At 46.7% G+C, this 27558-nt stretch overlaps 1 protein-coding gene across 1 annotated transcript in view; it reads right to left on the bottom strand.

Moving 5' to 3' along the window:
* The window catches only part of F13A1 (coagulation factor XIII A chain), a 392887-nt gene that overhangs the window by 266498 nt on the left and 98831 nt on the right, over window positions 1-27558 (bottom strand). Inside the window, exon 5 of the mRNA XM_073678719.1 lies at window positions 1914-2032. Within this exon, the coding sequence (XP_073534820.1) occupies window positions 1914-2032 (119 nt within the window). The remainder of the gene's footprint in view (window positions 1-1913; window positions 2033-27558) is intronic.

Genomic DNA, 27558 nt, shown 5'->3' on the forward strand with positions numbered 1-27558 from the left:
GGGCTCTGCAACGCACCAGGAACCTTCCAACGGTTGATGGAATGCTGTTTGGGACACCGGAACTTCGAGACGGTCCTATTATACCTGGACGATGTCATCGTCTATTCCAAGACCTATGAGGACCATCTGGAACACCTGGCAGAAGTGTTTGAAGCCCTAGCAAACTATGGCCTAAAGGTAAAACCCTCAAAGTGTCATCTACTGAAGCCAAAGGTACAGTACCAGGGACACGTGGTGAGTGCTGACGGAGTGGCTCCCGACCCTGACAAGATCACCGTGATTAAGGACTGGCCAAGACCATCCAGCATAAAGGAAGTGCGCCAGTTCCTCGGGTTGGTAGGCTACTACCGAAGATTCATTCCCGGTTTTACCAAGAAGGCAGCTCCTATGCAGGACTGCCACGGAGACTACAACCCCCAGCGATCCGGCTCCGGGTATTCCCCGCACACACGTGCACGTACAATACAGGCCCAGGGGGCGAGTCACTAACATTATCCTGTGCACTGTGTGTGATAATACAAACAATTGGTGTATACTCTACAAGCTTATGGCTGGTCTCTTTTCATCATCATGCAATTACAAACACTAGAGCTTTAATGGAACATTTAATGAGAAGTTATTACTGTTTTTTAAGGCTAACTATGCTGTTGGTATTGCAGTATACACAGTTTACCATTATTTAAAAGTGTATTAGTTTAATCAGCCCACATTTCACACACTGATTCCAGAGTATCCTATTGTCCAGAGTCCCATTCCAGTGATTTTTTCTTATTTCACCATTTGTTAGCTATGTGTAAAGTATGTTCAGTGTGAGTATTAAAATACTTACTGGCCACACTTTTAAGACATTTCTGGTACCACTCTGGTCTTCTCCTGCATCACGTAAGTGCAGCTCTGACTTGCTGGCTCATACCGCGGACCTGTACTTCCTTTCTTTATGTAAGTCTATGTGAGCCTCGTTATGATTCTCATAGGCTTACAATAAGAAAGTGATTTCAGGTCCACAGAGAAATGCTAGAATACGCTAGAAATGGCAGAAGATAGCGACCGATAAGTATTGTAAAGCAGAAGATAGTGACAGATAAGTATTGTAATGCATACACTGAGAAATTTTTTAACTAACTAATAGTGAAAGGAAAAAAAAACACCGGATTGGGACTTTATGGATCTCATACACGTTAATCTAAAGACGGTTGAACCTGCCAAGATCGGTAAGATCAGAGGGCAGTCTAATGTGAATAGGAGCCTTTCATAGAGAACACTGGAGAACTCGGCCAAGCCAAGTACTCCTCTGTATGGAGGAGGCAGGGGAAGATATCTGTTCAGGAGATTGTTTAGCCAACAGCTATCTAATGTGTATGGGGGCTTTAGACCACTAGGAGTCATCTATAATATATGGGGAACACACCAAGTGTTTAATTCCTTTGTATCACCATGGAGAGGAAAAATTAAGCATTACATAATTCCAATTAAAATCAATAGACTGCTTATGCTATGTATGAGTTTTCTAGGTTCACCAAAGCAAGAGACGATCTTTCTATTCACTCTTCCCACTAGCTAATAAATGAGGGTCCTAAATGATGTATTATCCACATAAAAGGGTTAACCTGCTGAAAAAATGCTTGGTAGAGAGCTCAGAGTAGTTTTTAAAAATTAACAGAAGTGATAATCAATTTACTGGCCCCTTGTCACTTCTGTTCTCTGTTCCCTGATTCCCTGATTCTGTTTCAGAATCCAGTAAGTAGAGAACGGCAGGAACCAGGAGCATGGGAACATAAGTTCCAGAGGGTTGGTGAGGATGGCTTCTTTTTATTATGCCAGTCTGAGCTTATTTGCAATATTTTTTTTCTACAGGACAACCTCAACCTTTATATTAAATGTTTTGGAAAACTACATTGCAAAGATATTCTCACCTGTCCATACTCCCAGCTTCTTGTCTTTATATTGTTAACTTCTCCGTGGAAAATTACGCCAACATCATTCATGACATATTCTTCTATCTCTTTTTCATCATCCATGTATACAACATCCTCTATAGTAATAGAAATGTTAAGAACGTTGAAATATTTTTCAAAATATGTATGTACAAATCAATGTAAGAGCCATAATGTAATAGTTTGTTTATATATATATATACAGGGTGGTCCAAAAGTAGGTGGACAGAAAGTGTAATAAGGTTATGAAGGGAGAGATTTATCAACCAAAATCCAGTAATTTTAGATATCATTATGTGGAGTGATGAAGCTTCTTCCAAATTATCCGGTCATATTAACAGACATAATTGTATTTACTGGTATAATGAGAACATGCATTTAACATTAGAGCCACAACTAAATGAGCCTGGTGTCAATGTTTGGGGTGGTATTTTAAGTTTTGGTGTTTTAGGACCAATATTTTTTGATGGAACAGTCACAGGAGATAAGTATCTCGAAATTCTAATGAATCAAGTTGTTCCCCAGTTACAGCAACAGCCTAATTCAAATGACCTTTATTTCCAACAAGATGGGGCCCCTCTACATTATTCAAGAGTAGTCCGCGAGTATCTTGATGAAACATTCCCTAATAAATGGATTGGCCGAAGAGGCCCACTTGATTGGCCGGCACGTTCACCAGACTGGACCCCAATGGATTTTTTCTTTTGGGGACAAAGTTTATAGTCGAAAACCAAAAAGTGTCAGTGATTTGAAAAATTACATAAGAGATGCACTTCAAGAAATTAATACCCAAAGAGACTTGTGCAAAAAAGTTTGTCGAAGCGCAAGAGGCAGACTTCAAAGCTGTGCAAATTGTAAGGGAAAACAGTTTGAGCACATGCGGTGATAAAATTTAAGGGCTTTTGTATTATTGTTCAGAATAAAATTTAATTGTCAATGTTATGCTTTTGTTAGTAAATATAATTTTATATATAAATCAAAATAAATGTTATTATTTTCAGTCCACCTACTTTTTGACCACCCTGTATATATATATATATATATATATATATGTGTGTGTGGATTCAGATCAGGTGACAGATCAGGTGATTGGCTTGGTCATTCTAGTAGCTTTATTTTTCATCTCTAAGACCAATTGAGAGTTTCCTTAGCTGTGTGTTTGGGAACATTTCCACCCTCATTTCATCTTCATCATCCTGGTAGATGGCACCAGATTTTTATCAAGAATGTCTAAGTACATTTGTCCAATCATCCTTTTTTCAATTGTATGAAGTTTGCCAGTGCCGTGTGATGAAAAACAGCCCCAGAATATGATGTTCCCACCTCCAAACTTCACTGCTGGTATGGTCATTTGGGGGTGATATGCAGTGCCTTTTGGCCTCTAAACATGGTGGTTATTATGGCATCCAAAGAGTTCAATTTTGGTCTGATCTGACCAGGCTATATTCTCCCAGTATTTCACACACTTCTCTAAATGTTGTTGAGCAAACTTTCACCACTTCACCACCCAGCCTGTTTTCACCTTCCTGATCAGGCCAATTTTTTAAATTCTGACCAGTGTCACTTTATGAGGTAATAACTTTGGAACGCGTAAACATATCCCAGTGATTCTGAGACTGTTTTTTCGTGACATCTTATACTTCATGTAAGTGGTACATTTTGGTCGGTATAATTCACATTTATTTATGAAAATATCAAGATTTTGAAATTTTTCTTTTTAAATCTAGAAATTTTCAAACTTTGAATTTTCATGCCTATCAACCAGATAGTTATAACACACAAAATAGTTATTAAATAACATTTATCATATGTCTTCTTTACATCAGCATCATTTTTGAAACATAATTTTTTTGGGGGGATGTTAAAAGGGTTAAAAGTTTATCAGCAATTTCTCATTTTTTTCCAACAAAATTTGCAAAAACAATTTAGAGATCATATCCCATTTGGAGTGCCTTTTGTAACATACCTGGTGGCGGGCTTGCATGGTGCACCATCTCTCACTATGCAAGATCGCAAACTTGATCTTCAGTCCAGTCTGCTAGCCTGGCTTCTATTCATGCTGTCTGTTTGTCTCTGTTCTGACTGCTTAGGGCGGTGGCCCGGTTACTTCCTGGTTCTTGTAGCTGCTGTGGGCACACCCTTAGTGCGTCCTCAGCCTATTGCTGTCTGTCACTGGATATTTAAACCAGTTTCACCTGGAAGCTGATGCCTGAGCAACTTTAACATTCAGTGTGCTCTTTGACTCTGAATGTGCCAGGTCCTGTTCTGTTTTTCCCTGCCTGTCCGCCTTCCTGGAGGCTGTATTTCCAGGCCTGTCAGAACACGCTCCTAGCCTGTTCGTCCCACCTTCTAGGGGCCGCATACCTAGATCTGTTATCTGTGTTTTCTTGCCTGTCTGTCGCCTTCCTGGAGGCTGTATTTCCAGGCCAGTCTGAACACGCTCCTTGCCTGTTCGTTTCTGCCCCTGGGGGCCGTATACCCAGACTCATTCCTGTATTTCGCTGCAGTAACCATTCCTGTCTGAACTGTCTCTTAACCTGTTACTTGTTTTGTCTCTATGTCCGTTTCCTCCCTTTTGCTGCAGTGTCTGAACCAGCTCTTGGCTATACGTAGGCTCGTTCCTGTATTTCGTTGCAGTACAGTTCCTGTCTGAACTGTCTCCTAACCTGTTACCTGTTTTGTCCCTATGTCAGTTTCCTCCCTTTTGCTGCAGTGTCTGAAACAGCATTTGGCTATACCTAGGCTCGTTACTGTATTTCGCTGCAGTACAGTTCCTGTCTGAACTGTCTCCTAACCTGTTACCTGTTTTGTCTCTTCGTCCGTTTCCTCTCTTTTTCGGCAGAGTCTGAACCCGCACCTTCTCCTACTCGTTGTCGCTGTACTTCTGTTTGTGAGTTTGGAGCCCACTCGCTACTTCTTTGCAAGTACCTTGTGTGCATCTGGTTCTGCCTTTCCCTTCCAGTCTGTTCCGTGTGTACAGAGCCCTGTCCCCTCTGCTCTGTCTTTGCTCACCGCTTTGGCGGTTTATCTCTGCTCAGCCTTGTCCACCGCACCTGCGGTTTCACTCTCCTCAGCCCTGTCCACCGCACCTGCGGTTTCGCTCTGCTCAGCCCTGTCCACCGCATCTGCAGTTTCGCTCTGCTCAGCCTTGTCCACCGCACTTGCGGTTTCACTCTGCTCTGCCTTGTCCACCGCATCTGCGGTTTCGCTCTGCTCAGCCTTGTCCACCGCATCTGCGGTTTCGCTCTGCTCAGCCCTGTCCACCACACTTGCGGTTTCGCTCTGCTCTGCCTTGTCCACCGCATCTGCGGTTTCTCTCTGCTCAGCTCTGTCCACCACACTTGCAGTTTCGCTCTGCTCTGCCTTGTCCACCGCATCTGCAGTTTCGCTCTGCACAGCCCTGTCCACCGCATCTGCGGTTTCGCTCTGCTCAGCCCTGTCCACCACACTTGCGGTTTCGCTCTGCTCTGCCTTGTCCACCGCATCTGCGGTTTCGCTCTGCTCAGCCCTGTCCACCAAACTTGCGGTTTTGCTCTGCTCTGCCTTGTCCACTGCATCTGTGGTTTCGCTCTGCTCAGCCTTGTCCACCGCATCTGCGCTTTCGCTCTGCTCAGCCCTGTCCACCGCACTTGCGGTTTCGCTCTGCTCAGCCTTGTCCACCGCATCTGCGGTTTCACTCTGCTCAGCCTTGTCCACCGCATCTGTGGTTTCGCTCTGCTCAGCCTTGTTCACCGCACCTGCGGTTTCGCTTTACTCTGCTTGATTACCGCATCTGCGGCTCTGAACCCGTCTCCTAGTCTGTACTGGACCTCACTCAGCCTGTGCTCTAACCTGCCTGTTCCTGTATTCCCCGGTGTGGGTCAACAGCCGTGTCCGGGGTCTGACCTGGAGTCTCACCTGGTCCCTCTGCTCGGTTCCTCCCTGGTGCACAGGCGTCGTTAGCCGTCGTGCGACCTTGGTCGGATCGGGTAGATACTTAGTTACTCCCCTCCAGGCACTCTCCGGTTCATGGTCCAGTGGGATCACTAAACACGCACACGCCAGTCAGTCCGGGCATGTGCATAACAGTTTGCTCAGACCTTGGTTCCCGTTGAGCCCCACGGCCCTTCGCTCTCTGAGACATTTTGAATCCGTTTCCAGCGAATACGTGCATTAAAAATCAATAAATAAAAAAAAATATATATATATTTTTTTATCTCTAGCTATGGCCCAGGCGAATTACGCACCAGTCCAAATGGAGCTATCGGCACTTTATCCTGCGGATCCGCCACGGTACTATGGGGATCCAAAACAAAGCCGTGCGTTTGTGGAGCAATGCATGCTGCATTTCAAGTTCTACCCTCTCTATTTTCCTACCGATTGGTCTAAAGTGGCATTTATGTTATCCTACCTAGCGGGTGATGCCTTGAAATGGGTCACCCCCTATGGGAAGCATGGGATCCTATCGTCCTTGACCTGTAGGCCTTCCTGGTGGCCTTTCTAATGGTCTTTGACGACCGTAATACTGGGGACTTTGCTGAAGCTGCCCTTCCCAGTGTCCCAGAGCAGCCCTGATGGGTAATGTGTGTGGGTAGCTCACCAGTTCTCCAGCCCGAAGAGACTGATGCCCACACAGAATCCACACAGGATGACTACGCTCCGCAGAATACTTCTCTTCCCAACCTCAAGAGGCAGTCCAGGCGTGCAAGGCGTAGAGGCAAACCATCACGCCAGGTTCTGTCCTCCCAAAGACCTCTTGTTCCCCAGCCTGCAGAAGCAGCTACCCGCACTGAATCCATGAAGGTTGACCATGTTCGTCAGGCGAAGCAGAGGCCGGAACTCAGTCACAAAATCGGATCGCGGTCCCGCTGCGGTTGTTTAGGACGCCCTGACAGTCTTTGTCCAGAGAGGGTTGGAGAATCCCAAGACATTAGGCCTGTAGGAGAGGCAGCCCTTGGCCTTAGTGTTTCCTCTCCACAAATGACCATGACTGTCTCCGTGCCAAGTAAAAGCCTCGGATTAACCGGAAGTTTCGGGCTTAAAGCCTTGAAGAGTCAGTGTTTGATTCCTGTCCGAAAACTCCAGAAGCCGGTTTGGGCATTGTCAGCGGAAGGACGAGCCCTACTCAGAAACAGTCAAAATATGTCTGTACAAATTAAGCTCCAGATTGGAGCATTACACATGAAGAAGCTTACATTCCAGGTGCTGACTCGTTTACCCACAAGTCGTCCAGAGCCGAGAGATCTAGTGCCCGCTCAGGTCTGGAGACCCTGTATGGTGTATCCTGGGGGACTACTAAGGTACAAGGGGTGTCCAGTCCTCATATCTTCAGGACATTCAGCAGTTTCTTCTTCTTCTTCACCAGATCTGCTAGTAGCTGACTCGATGTGCGCTGAAGTCTCCGAAGGAAGAGAAGCGGTGGCAATGTCCCCACACAGTCTCGACGATTGTACCAATGATCTGGCTTCAGGTACCGCCCCGCTTCACAGTCATGTCATCTCTGAAACCAGACTTAAGATGGTCCTATGCAAGGACCCTCCATGTCTAATAAATCTGGCCTTGCGTCCATCGAGGCGGTGGATACCCCCAAGTCTCTGCACCCCTCCAACAAGGCGGAGGACCTCCAGTTGTCTCCTGAATCCTCTGGGGTGCTACATGATAACAAATGGAGAGAGACTTTCCTACACCCTGTACCTGATACCTCGCCCGCTTCATCCAGTGAGCTTGACCAAGTGTACTCCGAAGCAGTGGTTACCCCCGAGTCTCTGCACCCCTCCAACCAGGCGGAGGACCTCCAGTTGTCTCCTGAACCCTCCGGGGTGCTACTTGATAACAAATGGACAGAGACTTTCTTACACCCTGTATCTGGTACTTCACCCACTTCATCCGTTGCTGAGGATGGCTTGATGGGAGGAAGCATCATAGTTACCAAGATGATGAGACCAGTTTCGTTTCCTCTAGTGGACAGAAGAGGTAATCCTCTTGAAGAGAAGGATTGGCCTCGCAATTCTCTGCGGAACACTCTTGCAGGCTTGAAGAAGAGGGGGCGTAAGGGGGGGGTACTGTAGCATACCTGGTGGCAGGCTGGCATGGTGCACCATCTCTCACTATGCAAGATCGCAAACTTGATCTTCAGTCCAGTCTGCTAGCCTGGCTTTTATTCATGCTGTTTGTCTCTGTTCTGACTGCTTAGGGCGGCGGCCCGGTTACTTCCTGGTTCTTGTAGCTGCTCTGGGCACACCCTTAGTGCGTCCTCAGCCTATTGCTGTCTGTCACTGGATATTTAAACCAGCTTCACCTGGAAGCTGATGCCTGAGCAACTTTAACATTCAGTGTGCTCCTTGACTCTGAATGTGCCAGGTCCTGTTCTGTTTTTCCCTGCCTGTCCGCCTTCCTGGAGGCTGTATTTCCAGGCCTGTCTGAACACGCTCCTAGCCTGTTCGTCCCGCCTTCTAGGGGCCGCATACCTAGATCTGTTATCTGTGTTTTCTTGCCTGTCTGTCAGCCTTCATGGAGGCTGTATTTCCAGGCCAGTCTGAACACGCTCCTTGCCTGTTCGTTTCTGCCTCTGGGGGCCATATACCCAGGCTCGTTCCTGTATTTCGCTGCAGTAACAGTTCCTGTCTGAACTGTCTCTTAACCTGTTACTTGTTTTGTCTCTATGTCCGTTTCCTCCCTTTTGCTGCAATGTCTGAACCAGCTCTTGGCTATACCTAGGCTCGTTCCTGTATTTCGTTGCAGTACAGTTCCTGTCTGAACTGTCTCCTAACCTGTTACCTGTTTTGTCCCTATGTCCGTTTCCTCCCTTTTGCTGCAGTGTCTGAACCAGCATTTGGCTATACCTAGGCTCGTTCCTGTATTTTGTTGCAGTACAGTTCCTGTCTGAACTGTCTCCTAACCTGTTACCTGTTTTGTCCCTATGTCCGTTTCCTCCCTTTTGCTGCAGTGTCTGAACTAGCACTTGGCTATACCTAGGCTCGTTCCTGTATTTCGTTGCAGTACAGTACCTGTCTGAACTGTCTCCTAACCTGTTACCTGTTTTCTTTCTTTGTCCGTTTCCTCTCTTTTTCAGCAGAGTCTGAACCTGCACCTTCTCCTACTCGTTGTCGCTGTACTTCTGTTTGTGAGTTTGGAGCCCACTCGCTACTTCTTTGCAAGTACCTTGTGTGTATCTGGTTCTGCCTTTCCCTTCCAGTCTGTTCCGTGTGAACAGAGCCCTGTCCCCTCTGCTCTGTCTTTGCTCACCGCTTTGGCGGTTTATCTCTGCTCTGCCTTACTTACCGCTCTGGCGGTTTCAGCCCGCTCTGCTCAGCCCTGTCCACCACACCTGCGGTTTCGCTCTGCTCAGCCCTGTCCACCGCACCTGCGGTTTCGCTCTGCTCAGCCCTGTCCACCGCATCTGCGGTTTCGCTCTGCTCAGCCCTGTCCACCGCATCTGCGGTTTCGCTCTGCTCAGCCCTGTCCACCGCACTTGCGGTTTCGCTCTGCTCTGCCTTGTCCACCGCATCTGCGGTTTCGCTCTGCTCAGCCTTGTCCACCGCATCTGCGGTTTCGCTCTGCTCAGCCCTGTCCACCGCACTTGCTGTTTCGCTCTGCTCAGCCTTGTCCACCGCATCTGTGGTTTCGCTCTGTTCAGCCTTGTCCACCGCATCTGCGGTTTCGCTCTGCTCAGCCTTGTTCACCGCACTTGCGGTTTCGATTTACTCTGCTTGATTACCGCATCTGCGGCTCTGAACCCGTCTCCTAGTCTGTACTGGACCCTACCCAGCCTGTGCTCTAACCTGCCTGTTCCTGTATTCACCGGTGTGGTTCAACAGCCGTGTCCGAGGTCTGACCTGGAGTCGCACCTGGTCCCTCTGCTCGGTTCCTCCCTGGTACACAGGCGTTGTTAGCCGTCGTGCGACCTTGGTCGGATCGGGTAGATACTTAGTTACGCCCCTCCAGGCACTCTCCGGTTCATGGTCCAGTGGGATCACTAAACACGCACACGCCAGTCAGTCCGGGCGTGTGCATAACACCTTTGAGGGGTCTATGTGACAGAAAATACCCAAAAGTGACACCATTTTAAAAATTACACTTCTCCAAGTGCTGAAAACCACATTCAATATAGTTTATTAATCTTTTAGTATGCAAATTGCCTCTTCAGAGAAAAAGACGACTTGAACTCTATAGCGCCACCTATTGGAAGCAGAAACGTTACCCCCTTAGACCTTAATCTTTTAGGGGCTTCACAGAGATTAAAGCAATGTGGAAGGAAAAAATGTAAATGTAAATTTTCCCACAAAAATGTTGCTTTAGCCCAAAATTTTGCATTCTCAAAAGGGTAAAAGGAGAAAATAAACCATACAAGTTGTTGTGCAAGTTCTCCTGAGTACACCGATACCCCATATGTGGGGAAAAAATACTGTTTAAGTGCACGACAGGGTTTGGAAGGGAAGTAGCACCATTTGACTTTTGAAGCTCAAAATAGTCTGGAATAGATAGCGGACGCCATGTCGAGTTTGGAGAGCCCCTGATGTGCCTAAACAGTGGAAACCCCCCACATGTGACTCCATTTTTGAAACTACACCCCTCAAGGAATTCATCTAGTGGTGTGATAAGCACCTTGAACCCAAAGGTGCTTCACAACATTTTATAATGTTGAGCCATGAAAATGGAAAATAACATTTTTTCCCGCAATAATGTTGTTTTAGCCTCAAATTTTCTTTTTTACAAGGGTAACAGGAAAAAATGAACCATACTACTTTTTGCACGATTTCTCTTGAGGACACAGATATCCCATATGTGGTGGAAAACTACTGTTTGGGCATATGGCTGGGTGCTGAAGGGAAGGAGCGGCATTTGAAGTCTGGAGCGCAATTTTGACTGGAATAGATTGCGGATGCCATGTCACTTTTAAAGAGCCCCTGATATGTCAATAGAGCAGAAAACCCCACAAGTGACTCCATTTTGGAAACTATACCTCTTGTGAAATTTATCTAAAGGTGTAGTGAACATTTTTAATCCTCAGGCAATTCACAGAATTGTATAAAATTGGGCTGAGTAAATGGAAAATTACCATTTTTCCACTAAAATGTTGCTTTGGCTCGGAGTTTTCAATTTTCAAATCAGATAACAGGAGACAATGAACAGTACAATTTGTTACGCAATTGCTCCTGGGTATGCCAATACCCCATACGTGGCCGAAAACTACTTTTGAGACACAGTGCAAAGCTCAGAAGGAAAGGAGCTCCATAATGGAGTTCAGATTTTCCTGGAATGGTTTGAGCATGTGATGTCACATTGGCAGAGCCTCTGGGGCGCCAGAACAGCAGCGCCCCTCCATAAGTGACCCTATTTTACAAACTACACCTCTCAATGAATTCACCCAGTGATGCAGAGAGCATGTTGACACCTTATGTGACTCACAGAATGTTATACCATCGGCCAGTGAAGAAAGAATAACATTTTTACCACAAAAATGTTGTTTTAGTTCCATGTTTTTAATTTTTATAAGAGCTAATAGGAAAAATGGATCTCAGTTTGTTGTGCAATTTTTTTCCTGAGTGCGCCAAAACCCTATATGTAATAGGGAAATACTTTTCCGGCAAAGTGGAAAGCTCAGAAGGGAAGGACCTCCATATTATCGTGCTGATTTTGTTGTTATGGTTTGCGGGTGCCATGTCACATGGGCAGAGCCGCAGAGGTGCCACTACAGCACAATCCCCCCATAAGTGACCTTATTTTACAAACTATACCTCTCTATGAATTCATCTAAGGGTACAGTGATCATATTGTCACCACAAGTGTGTCACAGTGTTACACTCCAAATACAGAGCCCCTAAGTGCCGGAAGAGCAGAATCTCCCCATCAAGTGACCCCCCATTTTGGGAATTCCACCCTTCTGGGAATTTATTTACAGGTGTAGTAACAATTTTGACTCCATGGGTGTTTTCCAGAAACAAGCAGCAATAGATGTTGCTGAGTGGAAATCGCAAATCTGTAGTACCTGTATGTTGTAGGGCCCAGTACGTTGTAGTGCCCATATATTGGCCCAGCTTGTGCTTCCTGAGACATGGGACCTATAAATTAGGTACACTTTGGGGCTTAGAAGGGAGGGAGGCATTAGGATTTGGGAGTGCAGAATTTGCTAGATATCTCTTAGGAGGTGAGGACTAGGAGTCATTTTGCTTTTCCAGAGCCTTTGTAATACTAGTAACGTGGAAGCCCCCTATCTTTCCATTGACAGATGACGGACGTGAGTAGGGATTTGCTGTTTTTTTGTGGATTGAGTCGAAGCTTTTATTGGGAACATTTTACATAACATTTTTGATCACATTTATCATGTGCTGTATGTTGGCACCCTTGAAATTGTTCAAGAAAATGAAGCATTTCTCACAGAAAATTATTGCAATTACACATGTTTTGTTATACACATATTTATTTTCTTTGTGTATACTGGAACAACACAAAAAAACGGAAGACAAAGCAAATTGGACATCATTTCACAGAAAACCACAAAAATGGGATGGGCAAAATTGTTGGTACCTTTCAAAAAATGTGGGTAAATATTAGTGTTGAGCCACCCCCGTAGTGTTCGAGTTCGGTTCGGTTCGTCGAACACCCGTGTGTTCGCCGAACTGTTCGTCGAACTGTTCGTCGAACACCTTCGAACACCGTTAAAACCAATGGCAGGCAAACAAAAACACATAGAAACACATAGAAAACACCTTCAAAGGTGTCCAAAAGCTGACAAACTGCTCAGAAGACACAACTAACACATGGAAAAGTGACAAGTACATATAGTCATGCGAAAAGAAAAGAGGTGGAGGAGTAAAAGGAGGGGGAGACACAGATATAGGCATGTCATGCCCTTCTAAAATCCAAAAAGTGAGAAGCCGACACGTTCAGTCCGCTCCTGCCCGTGCCACCTCCGTGTCGCCGGGTTTGTGCCAGAGCCGCGGTGAACCCTGAGGGCCAGCCCCCCTCTCCTAATACTGGTGCCTGTCCGCTGGTGGGTCGAGCGAGCCCCCCTGTGGTGGAGGCAGCTCTAAGCTTTTTAATTTAAATTGTCTCTCTAATTTGAATGAATACACTTTAAATCCATTTACAAGGATCTATTGGAGGGCAAGTCTTATGCCAGCAGCCGCGTAATTCCAGCTCCAGTAGCGTCCACTAAAGCTGCTGCAGTTAAAAAGCTTTTATAAGGATCGAGCTCGGCTGTCCACTGCAAGGCATCCTACTGCCAGTCCCAGCCCCTATGCCTTGGGGTGCCTCCTGATGCTCTTCACTGAGTATCCCGTGGTCCCGAAGCATTTCCTTTGAAAAAATTAAGTGTCCAAACTACAGGTGGTGTAGCTTGCTTAGCAGCCGGGATAATCCGCTGACTAGCAGACACTGCTACTAGGCACAAAGTATTTCCTGGGCTAGATGCAGTTAAAAATTTGTAATTAGATACTCTCGTTGGATGCTGAGAAAGCATTCCATAGAGTCTCCTGGCACGCCATATATGATTCTCTTAAAAAGCTTGGGGTAGGGGTCTAGGGGACCCTTTTATAGCCAAAATCACGGCCCTGTATCACAATACGTCACCTAGGCTGAAGATAAATGGAACTGTAGCACCCTGAGGGCTCGGTTGCTACAGAGGTATTGCACCTCACCCAGAGGTGTGATATCTCACTCTCAAGTAAGGATGGAGTGTGGATCAGGACCCGACACCTGCATGCATTACACCACATTGTCGTGGGGCAGGGCAACCAATATGCCTCTGAGATGGGCACGACAGTCCTTGTCCCTGGCTGGAGTGGGGGGAGGGAACACTGAGGAAGGGGAACCCTGTAGTGCAGGAGCAGGGAGGAAGCAGTTCCTGGGTGCATTGAGAAGGGAGTATAAAAGGTGGGCACCATCTTAGTTCAGTGCAGAGAAGTCTGAGCAGAAGTGGCAGGGAGCAGGGGCTCTGCATGAGCTCTGCTCCGGAGGCGGGCCTAGTAACAGAGGCCCAGGCCTGGAAGAGGGAGAAGGAAGGAAGAGGAGCGGAGAAGGCTCCAGGAACGAGGAATGAAGGGATCCCAGGGGTGCGGACGGGCGAGTCGCCACCGCACGCCCGAATCCACCTGCGTGGAGGGGTCAGGCCAAAGGGGGAGACCGGTCCCCGAAACTAGTGGAGGCAGGAAACGACCCTCAGCTAGAAACCGGAGGCTGTGACATTTTATGTGGCGCAGCCCCTCGCTACACCCGCTAGGAAGGCACCACATAGGGTCAGGGAAACTGGCGCCAAGTTTACCAAGAGGAGGCCCGAGGCAGCCGGACAGAAGGGTTGGTAAGAAAGGCCAGACAAAGGACACACAAAGGGGGTCCTGTGAAGCGCTCCAAAGTTATCTGGGAGTTGTCTGAGCCCCTCACCTGGTGAGCACAGTACGACGTGGGCAGCCGTTACCTGCAGACGTGGTCTGGATAATAAGAACTGTGAGTAAAGGCCCTGGACTGCATCACTGACTCCGTGTCGTTACTGCTGCTGCTCTGCACCATCACCCCCATCCTCCGCATGCACTGCCCTGAGGCTATACTCCTCCCGTGGGGAGTTATGCTATGCTCTGCTGCACCCACAACACCAGCCTCAGTGGTCTGCCCTGCAGCGGCGGTTCGCTCTGACCGCAATCCACGGGTGGCGTAGTCGGACATTTAAACATCAAAACCACATAAATAGTTCCGCCACTGGTTTGACCACCCTGAGCCACGGAACCGGGTCGCCGCCACGAAGACTACAACCACCAGCATCCACCAAAAAGGGTCCGGCTCCGGGTGTCCCAAGGCCCAGGGGGTGCATCAGAACATTTTCATCACCTTTCACAATCACCAATGGGACAAGGCAGGGATGTCCTCTGTCCCCTCTCTTATACATCCTAGTGACGGAGCACCTGCTCTCATCAATTCGCCATAACCCCAATATTAGGTGGATTGAGGTGGGAGGCACCGAGTACAAGTGCTCTCTATTTGCTGATGATGTCCTAGTATATATCACTCAATCACATATATCCATCCATGCTGTTATGGCTGAAATAGAGCACTTTGTTACATGGTCAAATTTTAAAATCAATGCAGCGAAGTCTGAGGCCCTCGATGTCTCCCTCCCCAAATCCATATAGGATTCCATCCAGTCCAACTTTCCCTTTGCCTGGCCCTCACAGGGTATCAAATACTTAGGAATTCCTATTCATAGAGACCTCTCCCATCTATGTTATCTTAATTTTGGGCCCTTTATTGAACAACTCCATACAGACCACGGTTGGCAAGTTAGAACTGTAAGATTCACTACGTGAACCACTGGTGTTTTGTGGAAAAGCACATGTACACTGTGTTCCAAATTATTATGCAAAAAGTGTTTAGGAGTGATAAGGGAAGAATTTGTTTGTTTGTCAGTTAAACTCATTGATGGTGATGTGTGTCAGGGCTCTTTATATCACTGTAAGCAATTGCAGACACCTGTGCTAATTAGTTTGGCAGGTGTGTCCAATGAAAGGCAAGACTACTTAAGAAGGCTGTCTCACATTATTAAGCAGCCTACATTTTCTGCCAAAATGGGAAAGAAAAAGGATGTGTCGGCTGCTGAGAAGCAACAAATTGTGGAGTGTTTAGGTCAAGGCATGACCACAATCAACATTGTGCGATGATCAGGATGAAGTGCCTTGGCAATCAAGAAGTATGTAGTTGATTCACAGTACACACGTGTGCGTGCTGATAAGGGCAAATTGAGGACTCTTTCCTACAGGCAATTACGTCAGGTTAAAAGAGCAGCGGCAAAAAAGCCTTGTCATAGCAGCAGACAAGTTTTTGAAGCTGCTGGTGCCTCCAACGTCCCCCGAACAACAAGATGCAGGGTCCTTCAGAGGTTTGCAGCTGTGCATACGCCATCCTGTCGACCTCCTCTATCCACTTCACACAAGCAGAAACGGCTCCAGTGGGCCAAACATTACATGAAGACTGATTTCAAAACTGTTTTGTTCACGGATGAGTGCTGTGCAGCGCTCGATGGTCCAGATGGATGGAGTGGAGGATGGCTGGTTGATGGACACCCCACGCAAACACGGCTACAGCGCCAACAAGGAGGAGGTGGAGTAATGTTTTTGGCTGGAATCATGGGGAGAGAGATTGTCGGCCCCTTTAGGATCCCTGAAGGCGCTAAAGATGAACTCCATAATGTATGTGGATTTTCTCAAACAGCACTTCCTGCCATGGTTCAAGAAGAAGAACCGTGTATTTCACAGCAAGATCATTTTTTTGCATGATAATGCACCATCTCATGCTGCACATAAAACATCTGCATCTCTGGCTGATATGGGCATAAAAGGGGACAAACTTATGGTGTGACCCCCATGCTCCCCTGACCTCTACCCCATTCAGAACCTCTGGAGCATCATCAAAAGGAGTGTCTATGATGGCGGGAGGCAGTTCACATCTAAGCAACAGCTCTGGGAGGGTATTCTGTCCTCATGCAAAACAATTGAAGCAGAAACCATCCAAAACCTGACAAATTCAATGGACGAGAGAGTTCAGAAGCTCCTTTCGAACAAGGGGTCCTATGTGAAAATGTAACATCACCTAGAATAAAGTTTTGAGTTGAAAACTGTTTGATTTCAGTTTCTAATAACCTGCTAATGCTTATAATTTCAAAAATGACCATTTTTTTGGTCTTTATTAAAATGAAAAGGTTGATCGAAAAGTTTGGGGGATCTAAGAGTGTGGCAACCCAGTAGTCATGATTACTTCGAATTCTGACAATATGAGGGTCATGTTGCAGGTAGTGCAGCAAGAAGGCACTTATGTGTCTTGCGCATCTCGGAGCCCCAAAATTATTTTCCGGGCTAGATGCAGCTAAAAATTATTATTAATTTTAAATTTGGTGGAGCTTAGTATAGATGGCCTAATAGGATCAGTGCTGCACACTGCTACAAAGCCCAAATTATTTTCCAGTCAAGATACAGATAAACATGATTAGTAATTTTAAATCTGGTGGAGCTTATTATAGATGGCCTAATAGAATCAGTGCTGCACACTGCTACAAAGCCCAAATTATTTTCCAGCCAAGATACAGATAAACATGATTAGCAATTTGAAAGCTTAAAACGGTTGGTAGGGTGATTTTAACCAATCATCAAGCTTTTACTCTCCCCAGGATGACACAGGGGTAGAAAAGTCGTTTCGGATCCATGATTTGTTCATCTTTATGAACGTGAGTCTGTCTACATTATCAGTGGAGAGCCGCGTGCGCTTATCTGTCAGCACACCACCAGCAGCGCTGAACACACGTTCAGACAGAACGCTGGCTGCGGGGCATGACAAGATCTCCAAGGCGTAAGTGGCTAGCTCCGGCCATTTATCCAGATTGGAAGCCCAAAAAGAGCAAGGGTCCAGTGACACAGTCATGGCTTCAATGTTTACTTGGAGATACTCCTGTACCATCGTCTCTAGGCGTTGACTATGTGTCAGACTTCTTGTCTCCTTTGGCCTTGCAAAGGATGGGCTAAAAAAGTGGTGAAATGATTCCGCAAAATTGATGTTACTAGCAGATACTGTGGTTCTGTTACGGTTTGAGTGCTCAACACTTGACGGTCCCACGGTTGGCAAGTTGGAACTGTGGGATTCACTACGTGCACCACTGGTGTTTTGTGGAAAAGCACATGTAAGATTCTGCAACAGTCTCTGCTGATACTCCTGCATGCGTGCATCCCTTTCTATGGCAGGAATAATTTCTGCAAATTTACTTTTGTACCGGGGATCTAACAGTGTGGCAACCCAGTAGTCAGGATTATTTCAAATTCTCACAATTCGAGGGTCATGTTGCAGGTAGTGCAGCAAGAAGGCACTCATGTGTGTTGCGCATCCAGGAGCACCAAGTCCCTGTTGTGTTGGTGGCGAGGTAACAATCATGCTTCCTTCCTCTGTCCTCTCCCCCCAACCTCGCACAACAGAAATGTGATCAAGGTCTCCCTCATCTGATGAGTCTTCCATCAGTTCGTCCTCCACTCCTTCCTGGGCTCCTGCACCTTCCTCACTAGTTTGGCTGCTACCATGCGCCCTGGTAAAACCATCTCCCCCACCCTCACATGCCTGCCGCCTTGGTGCTGCCGATCGTCTGGACCTTGCAGATGTTAGCCCTTCCGCATACAACTCCTCCTCCTCTACTTCCTCCACCTCCTCTTGTGCCACCACCTGACTCCGAATTCTGTTTAACATGTGCTCCAGCATGTAAATCACCGGAATAGTCATGCTGATAATTACATCGTCAGCACTAAACATCTTCGTCGCCATTTCAAAACTGTGCAGAAGGGTGCATAGGTCCCTGATCTGAGACCACTCCTCCAGCGTGATTTGCCCCACCTCTGGATCTCGTTGGCCCAGGCTATACGTCAGAACGTATTGCACCAGGGCTTGTCGGTGCTGCCACAGTCGCTGCAACATGTGCAGAGTTGAATTCCACCGGGTAGGCACATCGCATTTTAGCCGGTGAAGTGGCAGGCCCAACGACTTCTGTAGAGATGTAAGTCGCTGAGCTGCGGGATGCGAACGGCGGAAGTGAGCATACAGCGACCGTGCCCTCTGCAGAAGGCCATCTAGTCTGGGATAGTGGGCTAAAAATTGCTGGACAACCAGGTTCAACACGTGAGCCATACAAGGCACGTGTGTGACATTGCCCCGGCGAAGGGCCGCACCCAGGTTTGCAGCATTGTCGCACACGGCCTTCCCTGGTTTCAGGTCCAGTGGAGACAAGCATTCATGAAATTGGTTCTCCAGAGCTGACCACAACTCCTCAGCTGTGTGACTCACATTTCCCAGACATTTCAATGTAAAAACCGCCTGATGACGTTGAGCCCTACTGCCAGCATAGTAAGGAGGTGTGCAGGATCCCTTCTGCGCAGTTAGAAAGCTTGTGGCATGAACAGACAGGCTTTGGGTGCAGGTGGAAGACCGAGAGGAGGTTGAGGAGGCAGAAGCAGTGGAGGAACTTTGACATAAAGAGGATTGACGCACAACTCGTGGGGACGGCAAGACTTGGACAGCAGCCCCTTGTCCTGCTGTCACCATAGTTACCCAGTGCCCAGTCAGCGACATGTAACGCCCCTGTCCATGCCTACTCGTCCAAGTGTCTGTGGTGAAATGCACCCTGTCACACACAGAGTTTCTCAAAGAAGCGGTGATGTTGTGTGCGACATGCTGGTGGAGCGCAGGCACACATTTCTTTGAGAAGTAGTGCCGACTGGGCATCTGGTACTGGGGCACTGCGACGGACATAAGGTCTCGAAAATCCTCTGTGTCCACCAGGCGGAAAGGCAGCATTTCTGTAGCCAAGAGCTTGCAGATGGTGAAATTCAACCTCTTAGCTTTCTCATGGCTAGGAGGAAATGGTCTTTTACTTGTCCACATCTGAGGGACCGAGGGCTGGCTATTGTGCTTAGACGGGGTTGATAAGGGTGTCCCCGGCAAACTGCCGGTCTGTGAGGAAGATGCAGGCGGACATGTTAGGTTGCCTTGATCCAAAGGTGGTGCTATCGATGTCGGACAGCGCTCAACACCAGCTGGTGTTACCACCTCCAAAGAAAATGATGACCTGCCAATCACGCTGGCTGTTGCGGGTAAAGAGGTGGCAGGTCTGCGCCCCAAAACAGGTGTGACTGCTGTCCCCCCAGTCACAGAGGATGAAGAGGCCGCGGATGCACAAGATATGGCAGACGGTGGTTGGCCCGGCCGGCTAGGCCGCATTGTAGCACACTGAGCTTCCCACTGCAACTTATGCTTCATGTCCATGTGCCGGTTCATGCATGAAGTACTCAAACTATGTATTTTTTGGCCTCTACTTAGCTTTTGCTGACAAATGTTACAGATAACACGAGTTGGGTCATCTTTATCGATCTGAAAAAATGCCCAGGCTATGCAAGGCTTAGCACCCATGCGACCTGAAGAGCCACCACGACTTGTGGTGAGAGGCAGAGTTGTGTTTGAGGATGCAGTTGTTGATGTGCTTCCAGTACTACGTCTCTGTCCAGGAAGGCGCAACCTGACCTCGTCGTCACTAGCATCTTCCTCCACCTCCTCTGCTGACCTCATCTCTTGGCTGACTGTGGGTTGACAGTAAGTGGGATCTCCAACCTCATCATCATCACCCTGTGCGTTATCACACCCGTCGTCCTCAGAGCCAACCTGTTCCTGCCCTGACAAAAAACTAAAGTTGTCACTCCAATCAGGTATTTGAGTCTCATCATCGTCTTCCTCATTGTCTCCACCAACAGGAGTTACAGTTTGGGAATGAGGGTCTACATTATGGTCAGAACCTTCTGCGTCTGGTCCTGGATCCGACTCATAAAGATTCTGGGCATCAGTGCAGATCATTTCCTCGTCTGGATTCACAGAAGCGCTGGAGTCGACCTCTGATTCCCAGGCTATAGTATGAGTAAACAGCTCTGCAGACTCAACCATCTGTTCTACCTCATACTCAGACGGGCAGCTGGAGATTTGGGAGCTGTGAAGAAGCAAGTGCGATTGGGGTGACACCTTTGAGGACTGGAGTATTTGTGATGTTGAAGTTGATGTGGAGGAGAGCCCACTTAAAGGAGCACTTGATATCCGTTGAAGCACCTGCTGTTTTTGTGCCTCATCTGGAATTTGTAGCGATTGGCGTGGCCGTAAGAAAGGGATCTTATCACATTGTCCGCTAAAAGAAGTAGACATTTTAGTTTGGCTGGAAGATGGTCTTTCTTCTGCAGATGTTACTGTTGCTTTAACACCTACCCCACGGATACAACCTTTTTTCCCCTTCCCAACACGCCTATTCCCCTTTCCACCAGCAGCAGGCCTTTTTCCACTCATTTTGGTGGTTAACTAATTCACAACTCTGGAGTTGTTTGCGCAAAAAAACAATGGATGGGAACCGAGCAGAGCTGAGTGGCCAAACTGTGGTATTAGGCCAAAACTATTGGCTGGGTTAGATGCAGAAAAAAATTATATTCAATTTGCAACCTGATGGAGGTCAGTATAGATGGACTAATAGAACAAGTCCCACACACAGCTAGAAGCCCAAATATTTTTTCAGAGGTAGATGCAGAAAAAAATTGTATTCAGTTTGCAACCTGATGGAGGTCAGTATAGATGGACTAATAGAACAAGTCCTACACACAGCTAGAAGCTCAAATATTTTTTCAGAGGTAGATGCAGAAAAAAAATATATTCAGTTTGCAACCTGATGGAGGTCAGTATAGATGGACTAATAGAGAAAGTCCCACACACTGCTAGAAGGCCAAATATTTTTTCAGAGCTAGATGCAGACAAAAAATTATTTTTAATTTGCAACCTGATGGAGGTCAGTATAGATGGACTAATAGAGAAAGTCCCACACACTGCTAGAAGGCCAAATATTTTTTCAGAGCTAGATGCAGAAAATAATTATATTCAGTTTGCAACCTGATGGAGGTCAGTATAGATGGACTAATAGAACAAGTCCCACACACAGCTAGAAGCCCAAATATTTTTTCAGAGGTAGATGCAGAAAAAAATTATATTCAGTTTGCAACCTGATGGAGGTCTGTATAGATGGATTAATAGAACAAGTCCCACACACAGCTAGAAGCCCAAATATTTTTTCAGAGGTAGATGCAGAAAAAAATTATATTCAGTTTGCAACCTGATGGAGGTCTGTATAGATGGATTAATAGAACAAGTCCCAGACACAGCTAGAAGCCCAATATTTTTTCAGAGGTAGATGCAGAAAAAAAATATATTCAGTTTGCAACCTGATGGAGGTCAGTATAGATGGACTAATAGAGAAAGTCCCACACACTGCTAGAAGGCCAAATATTTTTTCAGAGCTAGATGCAGACAAAAAATTATTTTTAATTTGCAACCTGATGGAGGTCAGTATAGATGGACTAATAGAGAAAGTCCCACACACTGCTAGAAGGCCAAATATTTTTTCAGAGCTAGATGCAGATATAAATTATTTTTAATTTGCAACCTGATGGAGGTCAGTATAGATGGACTAATAGAGAAAGTCCCACACACTGCTAGAAGGCCAAATATTTTTTCAGAGCTAGATGCAGAAAAAAATTATATTCAGTTTGCAACCTGATGGAGGTCAGTATAGATGGACTAATAGAAGAAGTCCCACACACAGCTAGAAGGCCAAATATTTTTTCAGAGGTAGATGCAGATAAAAATTATTTTTAATTTGCAGCCTGATGGAGGTCAGTATAGATGGACTAATAGAGAAAGTCCCACACACTGCTAGAAGGCCAAATATTTTTTCAGAGCTAGATGCAGACAAAAAATTATTTTGAATTTTCATCTTGATGGAGGTCAGTATAGATGGACTAATAGAGAAAGTCCCACACACTGCTAGAAGGCCAAATATTTTTTCAGAGCTAGATGCAGACAAAAAATTATTTTTAATTTGCAACCTGATGGAGTTCAGTATAGATGGACTAATAGAGAAAGTCCCACACACTGCTAGAAGGCCAAATATTTTTTCAGAGCTAGATGCAGATAAAAATTATTTTTAATTTGCAACCTGATGGAGGTCAGTATAGATGGACTAATAGAGAAAGTCCCACACACTGCTAGAAGGCCAAATATTTTTTCAGAGCTAGATGCAGAAAAAAATTATATTCAGTTTGCAACCTGATGGAGGTCAGTATAGATGGACTAATAGAAGAAGTCCCACACACAGCTAGAAGCCCAAATATTTTTTCAGAGGCAGATGCAGATAAAAAATTATTTTTAATTTGCAACCTGATGGAGGTCAGTATAGATGGACTAATGGAGAAAGTCCCACATACTGATAGAAGGCCAAATATTTTTTCAGAGCTAGATGCAGACAAAAAATTATTTTGAATTTGCAGCGTGATGGAGGTCAGTATAGATGGACTAATAGAGAAAGTCCCACACACTGCTAGAAGCCCAATATTTTTTCAGAGCTAGATGCAGAAAAAAATTATATTCAGTTTGCAACCTGATGGAGGTCAGTATAGATGGACTAATAGAACAAGTCCCACACACAGCTAGAAGCCAAAATATTTTTTCAGAGGTAGATGCAGAAAAAAATTATATTCAGTTTGCAACCTGATGGAGGTCTGTATAGAAGGATTATTAGAACAAGTCCCACACACAGCTAGAAGCCCAAATATTTTTTCAGAGGTAGATGCAGAAAAAAATTATATTCAGTTTGCAACCTGATGGAGGTCTGTATAGATGGATTAATAGAACAAGTCCCACACACAGCTAGAAGCCCAATATTTTTTCAGAGGTAGATGCAGAAAAAAAATATATTCAGTTTGCAACCTGATGGAGGTCAGTATAGATGGACTAATAGAGAAAGTCCCACACACTGCTAGAAGGCCAAATATTTTTTCAGAGCTAGATGCAGACAAAAAATTATTTTTAATTTGCAACCTGATGGAGATCAGTATAGATGGACTAATAGAGAAAGTCCCACACACTGCTAGAAGGCCAAATATTTTTTCAGAGCTAGATGCAGATATAAATTATTTTTAATTTGCAACCTGATGGAGGTCAGTATAGATGGACTAATAGAGAAAGTCCCACACACTGCTAGAAGGCCAAATATTTTTTCAGAGCTAGATGCAGAAAAAAATTATATTCAGTTTGCAACCTGATGGAGGTCAGTATAGATGGACTAATAGAACAAGTCCCACACACTGCTAGAAGCCCAAATATTTTTTCAGAGCTAGATGCAGAAAAAAATTATATTCAATTTGCAACCTGATGGAGGTCAGTATAGATGGACTAATAGAATGATGCTATGCCCAAAAGATTTTACTTCACTAGGTGCAGTAAAAAAATTGGTATTCTATACACAGGTGGTATATCTTGCAACACAGATAGGCTACTCCACTGACTAACACACTCTGCAATAGGCCAAAAAGTATTAGCTTTGCTAGATTCAGCCAAATGCTGTGAAAAAAAACTTGCACAGCACTGGCACAGACCTGCCTGGCAAAAACTGACAGGAACTGATGTAACCTAGTCCTGAAAAGGACTGCAATTACAATTAGTCTTTACTCCCAAGCTATCTGTAGATTTGTGCGAAAATTGGCTTGAAATTAACAAGGTATAGCGCACACAGCAACAGCGGTGCCGTCTAACACGCAGCTGCAGCAGTGAGAAAATGGTGGCGACGGGGAAAATGGCTTGGTCTTATAGGGCAAAGACATGTGACATACATTGCCAATGACACATGCCCTTGCTTGTGTGAAAAAAAGCACTTCGTTCCGTGTGTGCGCTGCTGATAGGTTGACAGATTGCACCTCCCCACTGTAAATGCGGGAAAGAGAAAAAAAAATAGAGATCTTCATTATTCCTGCAGAGATCCATCCCCTGCCCCTCCCACCACCCCGCTGTACACTCAAACTGCGTATTAACATTAATTTTCATCATTACTGAGAAAAAATCCAGTTATGATTTTGGTGCACGAACAGTTATCGAACATAACCTCGAACAGCCGAATTTTTCTCAAATCATTCGTGTTCGCCGAACGGCTCGAACACCGCCCAAAAGAGCTCGAATTTGAGATTGGCGAACAGTTCGAGTCGAACAACGCTCATCTCTAGTAAATATCTTTGTTTCAAGCATGTGATGCTTGTTCAAACTCACTTGAAATCAGGTAAAAGGGGGAGAAGTTGACACAATCTTTTGCATTGCGTATCTGAGTGTGCCACACTAAGCATGGAGAACAGAAAGAGGAGAAGAGAACTGTCTGAGGACTTGAGAACTAAAATTGTTGAAAAAATATCAATACTCTCAAGTTCACAAATCCGTCTCCAGAGATCTTGATTTTCCTTTGTCCACGGTACGTGTTAAGGGTCCGGGTGGTGAAACCTCTGTGCTGGGATGCAAGGAGGGACCAGAGGGGCGTAACTAAGTGCCTACTCGGACCGACCCCAGGGCGGCTTAGTCAACTCCGTGAACCAAGGACGGACTGGGCAGGTGGACCAGGTGCCACTCTGGGACCAACCTTGTGTGAGAGCAGGCGACTCCCACGGGTCAGATGGCTGAAGCTGACAGGTACAGCAGGAGAGCACAGCAGGTAGCCAGACAGGTGATCCGGGTTGGCAAGCAGGTGGGCACGGCAGGTAGCCAGACGGGTGCTCCGGGTTGGCAAGCAGGCGGACACGGCTGGTGGCCGGACAGGTGATTTGGGTAGAAAGGCAGGCGGGCATGACTGACAGACAGGCTGGCGGGCACAGCTGACAGACAGGCTGGCGGGCACGGCTGACAGACAGGCTGGCGGGCACTGGAACCTGAGGGCTGAGGAGAATGTTAGCGCACAAACAACAACCTTGCACAGGCACCTCCATTTTGAAGCAGGTGCTTTATATAGGAGTGGTCCTCTGGCCATTGGCCGGGGACTCTTCAGGACGGCGCGCGCGGCCCATTTAAAAGGGAGGGAGCATGCGCGCGCGCCCTAAGTACAGTGCCCGGGAAGCTTGGCGCAGTGTGCGCAACAGCAGCAGCAGGAGCACGGAAGCTGGAGGACGCCGAACCGAGACCGCGGCGGTGAGGGGAAAGGCGTCTCTGCCCGGCAGGAGGCAGAGATGCCGACGCTACAGTACCCCCTCCCTTTACGCCCCCTCTTCTTTAGGCCTGCAAGAAATTTTTCAAGAAGGCGAGGGGCCTGAATGTTCTCCTTGGGCTCCCAAGATCTCTCCTCAGGACCAAACCCCTTCCAATCCACAAGAAAGAAAGTCTTTCCTCTTACCCTCTTGATGGCCAAAATGTTCTCTACCTCAAAGACGTCCTCAGCGGAGACTGGAGCTGGAGCGGTACCTGGATCGTCAGAGAAAGAATTAAGGACAACAGGTTTGAGGAGAGACACGTGAATGGAGTTGGGAATCCGTAAGGAGGCCGGTAGTTTCAGCTTGTAAGCCACTGGATTTATTTAGTTCAGAATCTCGAACGGACCAATGAACCACGGACCCAACTTATATGATGGTATCTTGAGACGGACATATTTGGAGGAAAACAAGACCTTGTCTCCCAGACGTCTCTTATCAGCATGCTCCTTCATCCGCTCGGAGGACTGAAGAAGCGCAGATCTAGTGTCCTCCCAAATCGCAGAAAATTCACTGATGAAAGACTCCGCGGCAGTATTTTCCACTGGAGACGGGAACCAGAATCCGGGGGTGTTGATCGTAGACCACAAAAAACGGAGACTTAGCAGAGGACTCACTCACATGGTTGTTATAGGAAAACTCGGCCCAGGGCAGGAGCTAAACCCAATCGCTATGGTGAGCGTTGACAAAGTGCCAAAGAAAGCTGGTCAGGATGTGATTGATATGTTCCACTTGACCATTGGACAGAGGATGAAAGGGAGAAGAGAAATCTAAAGAGACATCCAGCAGCTTGCACGTGGCTCTCGAAAAGCGAGAAGTGAACTGAACTCCTCGGTCTGAGACAATGTGGAGGGGTAAACCGTGGAGACGGAAGATGTAACGGATAAAGTCCTTAGCCAGCACAGGTGCATACGGAAGACAAGGCAGACGAATGAAGTGAGCCATCTTGGAGAAGCGCTCGGCGACCACCCAAATGACAGTACAACCGGCCGATACAGGGAGATCCGTGATGAAATCCATTGCAATGTGTTGCCACGGAGCAGAAGGCATGGGAAGAGGAAGGAGACGACCGGCTGGAAGGTGCCTAGGTATCTTATTATGGACACAAGAGGAACAAGCAGCGACAAAATCCGCAACATCCTTGCTCAGGGTGGGCCACCAATAGTGCCGGGCAATGAGCAGAAGTGTCTTCCTCTGGCCGGCATGGCCAGCCAGTTTGGACGAATGGCCCCAGAGTAAGACCCTTTTCCGATCCTGAGCCGCTACAAAGGTCTTACCAGGAGGTAGATGAGACAGGTCAAACGGAGCAACAGTCATTATTCTGGAGGGGTCAATGATGTGAAGAGGCTCCTCTTCCAGGTCGGAAGACAGAAGAGAGCGGGATAGAGCATCGGCCTTAATGTTCTTGTCTGCCGGGCGGTAATGGAGATTGAAACAGAATCGAGCAAAGAACAATGACCATCTGGTCTGACACGGGTTTAGTCTCTGAGCGGTCTGGAAATACGCGAGGTTTTTATGGTCAGTGTAGATGACCATCGGGTGCAGAGCCCCCTCAAGCAAGTAGCGCCACTCCTCCAGCGCTAATTTGATGGCCAGCAGTTCTCGATCTTCTATGGAGTAATTACGCTCGGCCTGAGAGAAGAGTTTGGAGAAGAAGTCGCAGGTCACCATTCACCCAGACAAGAATTTCTGGGACGGCACTGCTCCGGCTCCGGAGGAAGAGGCATCAACCTCCAGGAAGAACTGTTTATTGCCATCAGGATGGTGTAGCACTGGAGCGGAGTAGAAGGCTTGTTTAAGAGAGACAAAGGCATTCTCTGCCTGGGGAGACCACTACCTGGGATTTGCTCCCTTATGGGTAGGAGCAGAGATGGGAGCTGTCGGGGAGGAGAAATGAGGAATGAAGAGGCGGTAATAGCTGGCGAATCCCAGAAACCGCTGAATAGCCTTCAAGCCCTCAGGTCGGGGCCACTTTAAGATGGCAGACACCTTCTCGGGATCCATCCACAGTCTGGTCTACGAAATGATATACCCCAGAAATGGCAGGGAGG

Source organism: Phyllobates terribilis, unplaced genomic scaffold (assembly GCF_046119375.1).
Source record: "Phyllobates terribilis strain yellow unplaced genomic scaffold, ASM4611937v1 Scaffold_4__5_contigs__length_816908805, whole genome shotgun sequence".
Lineage (NCBI taxonomy): Eukaryota > Metazoa > Chordata > Amphibia > Anura > Dendrobatidae > Phyllobates > Phyllobates terribilis.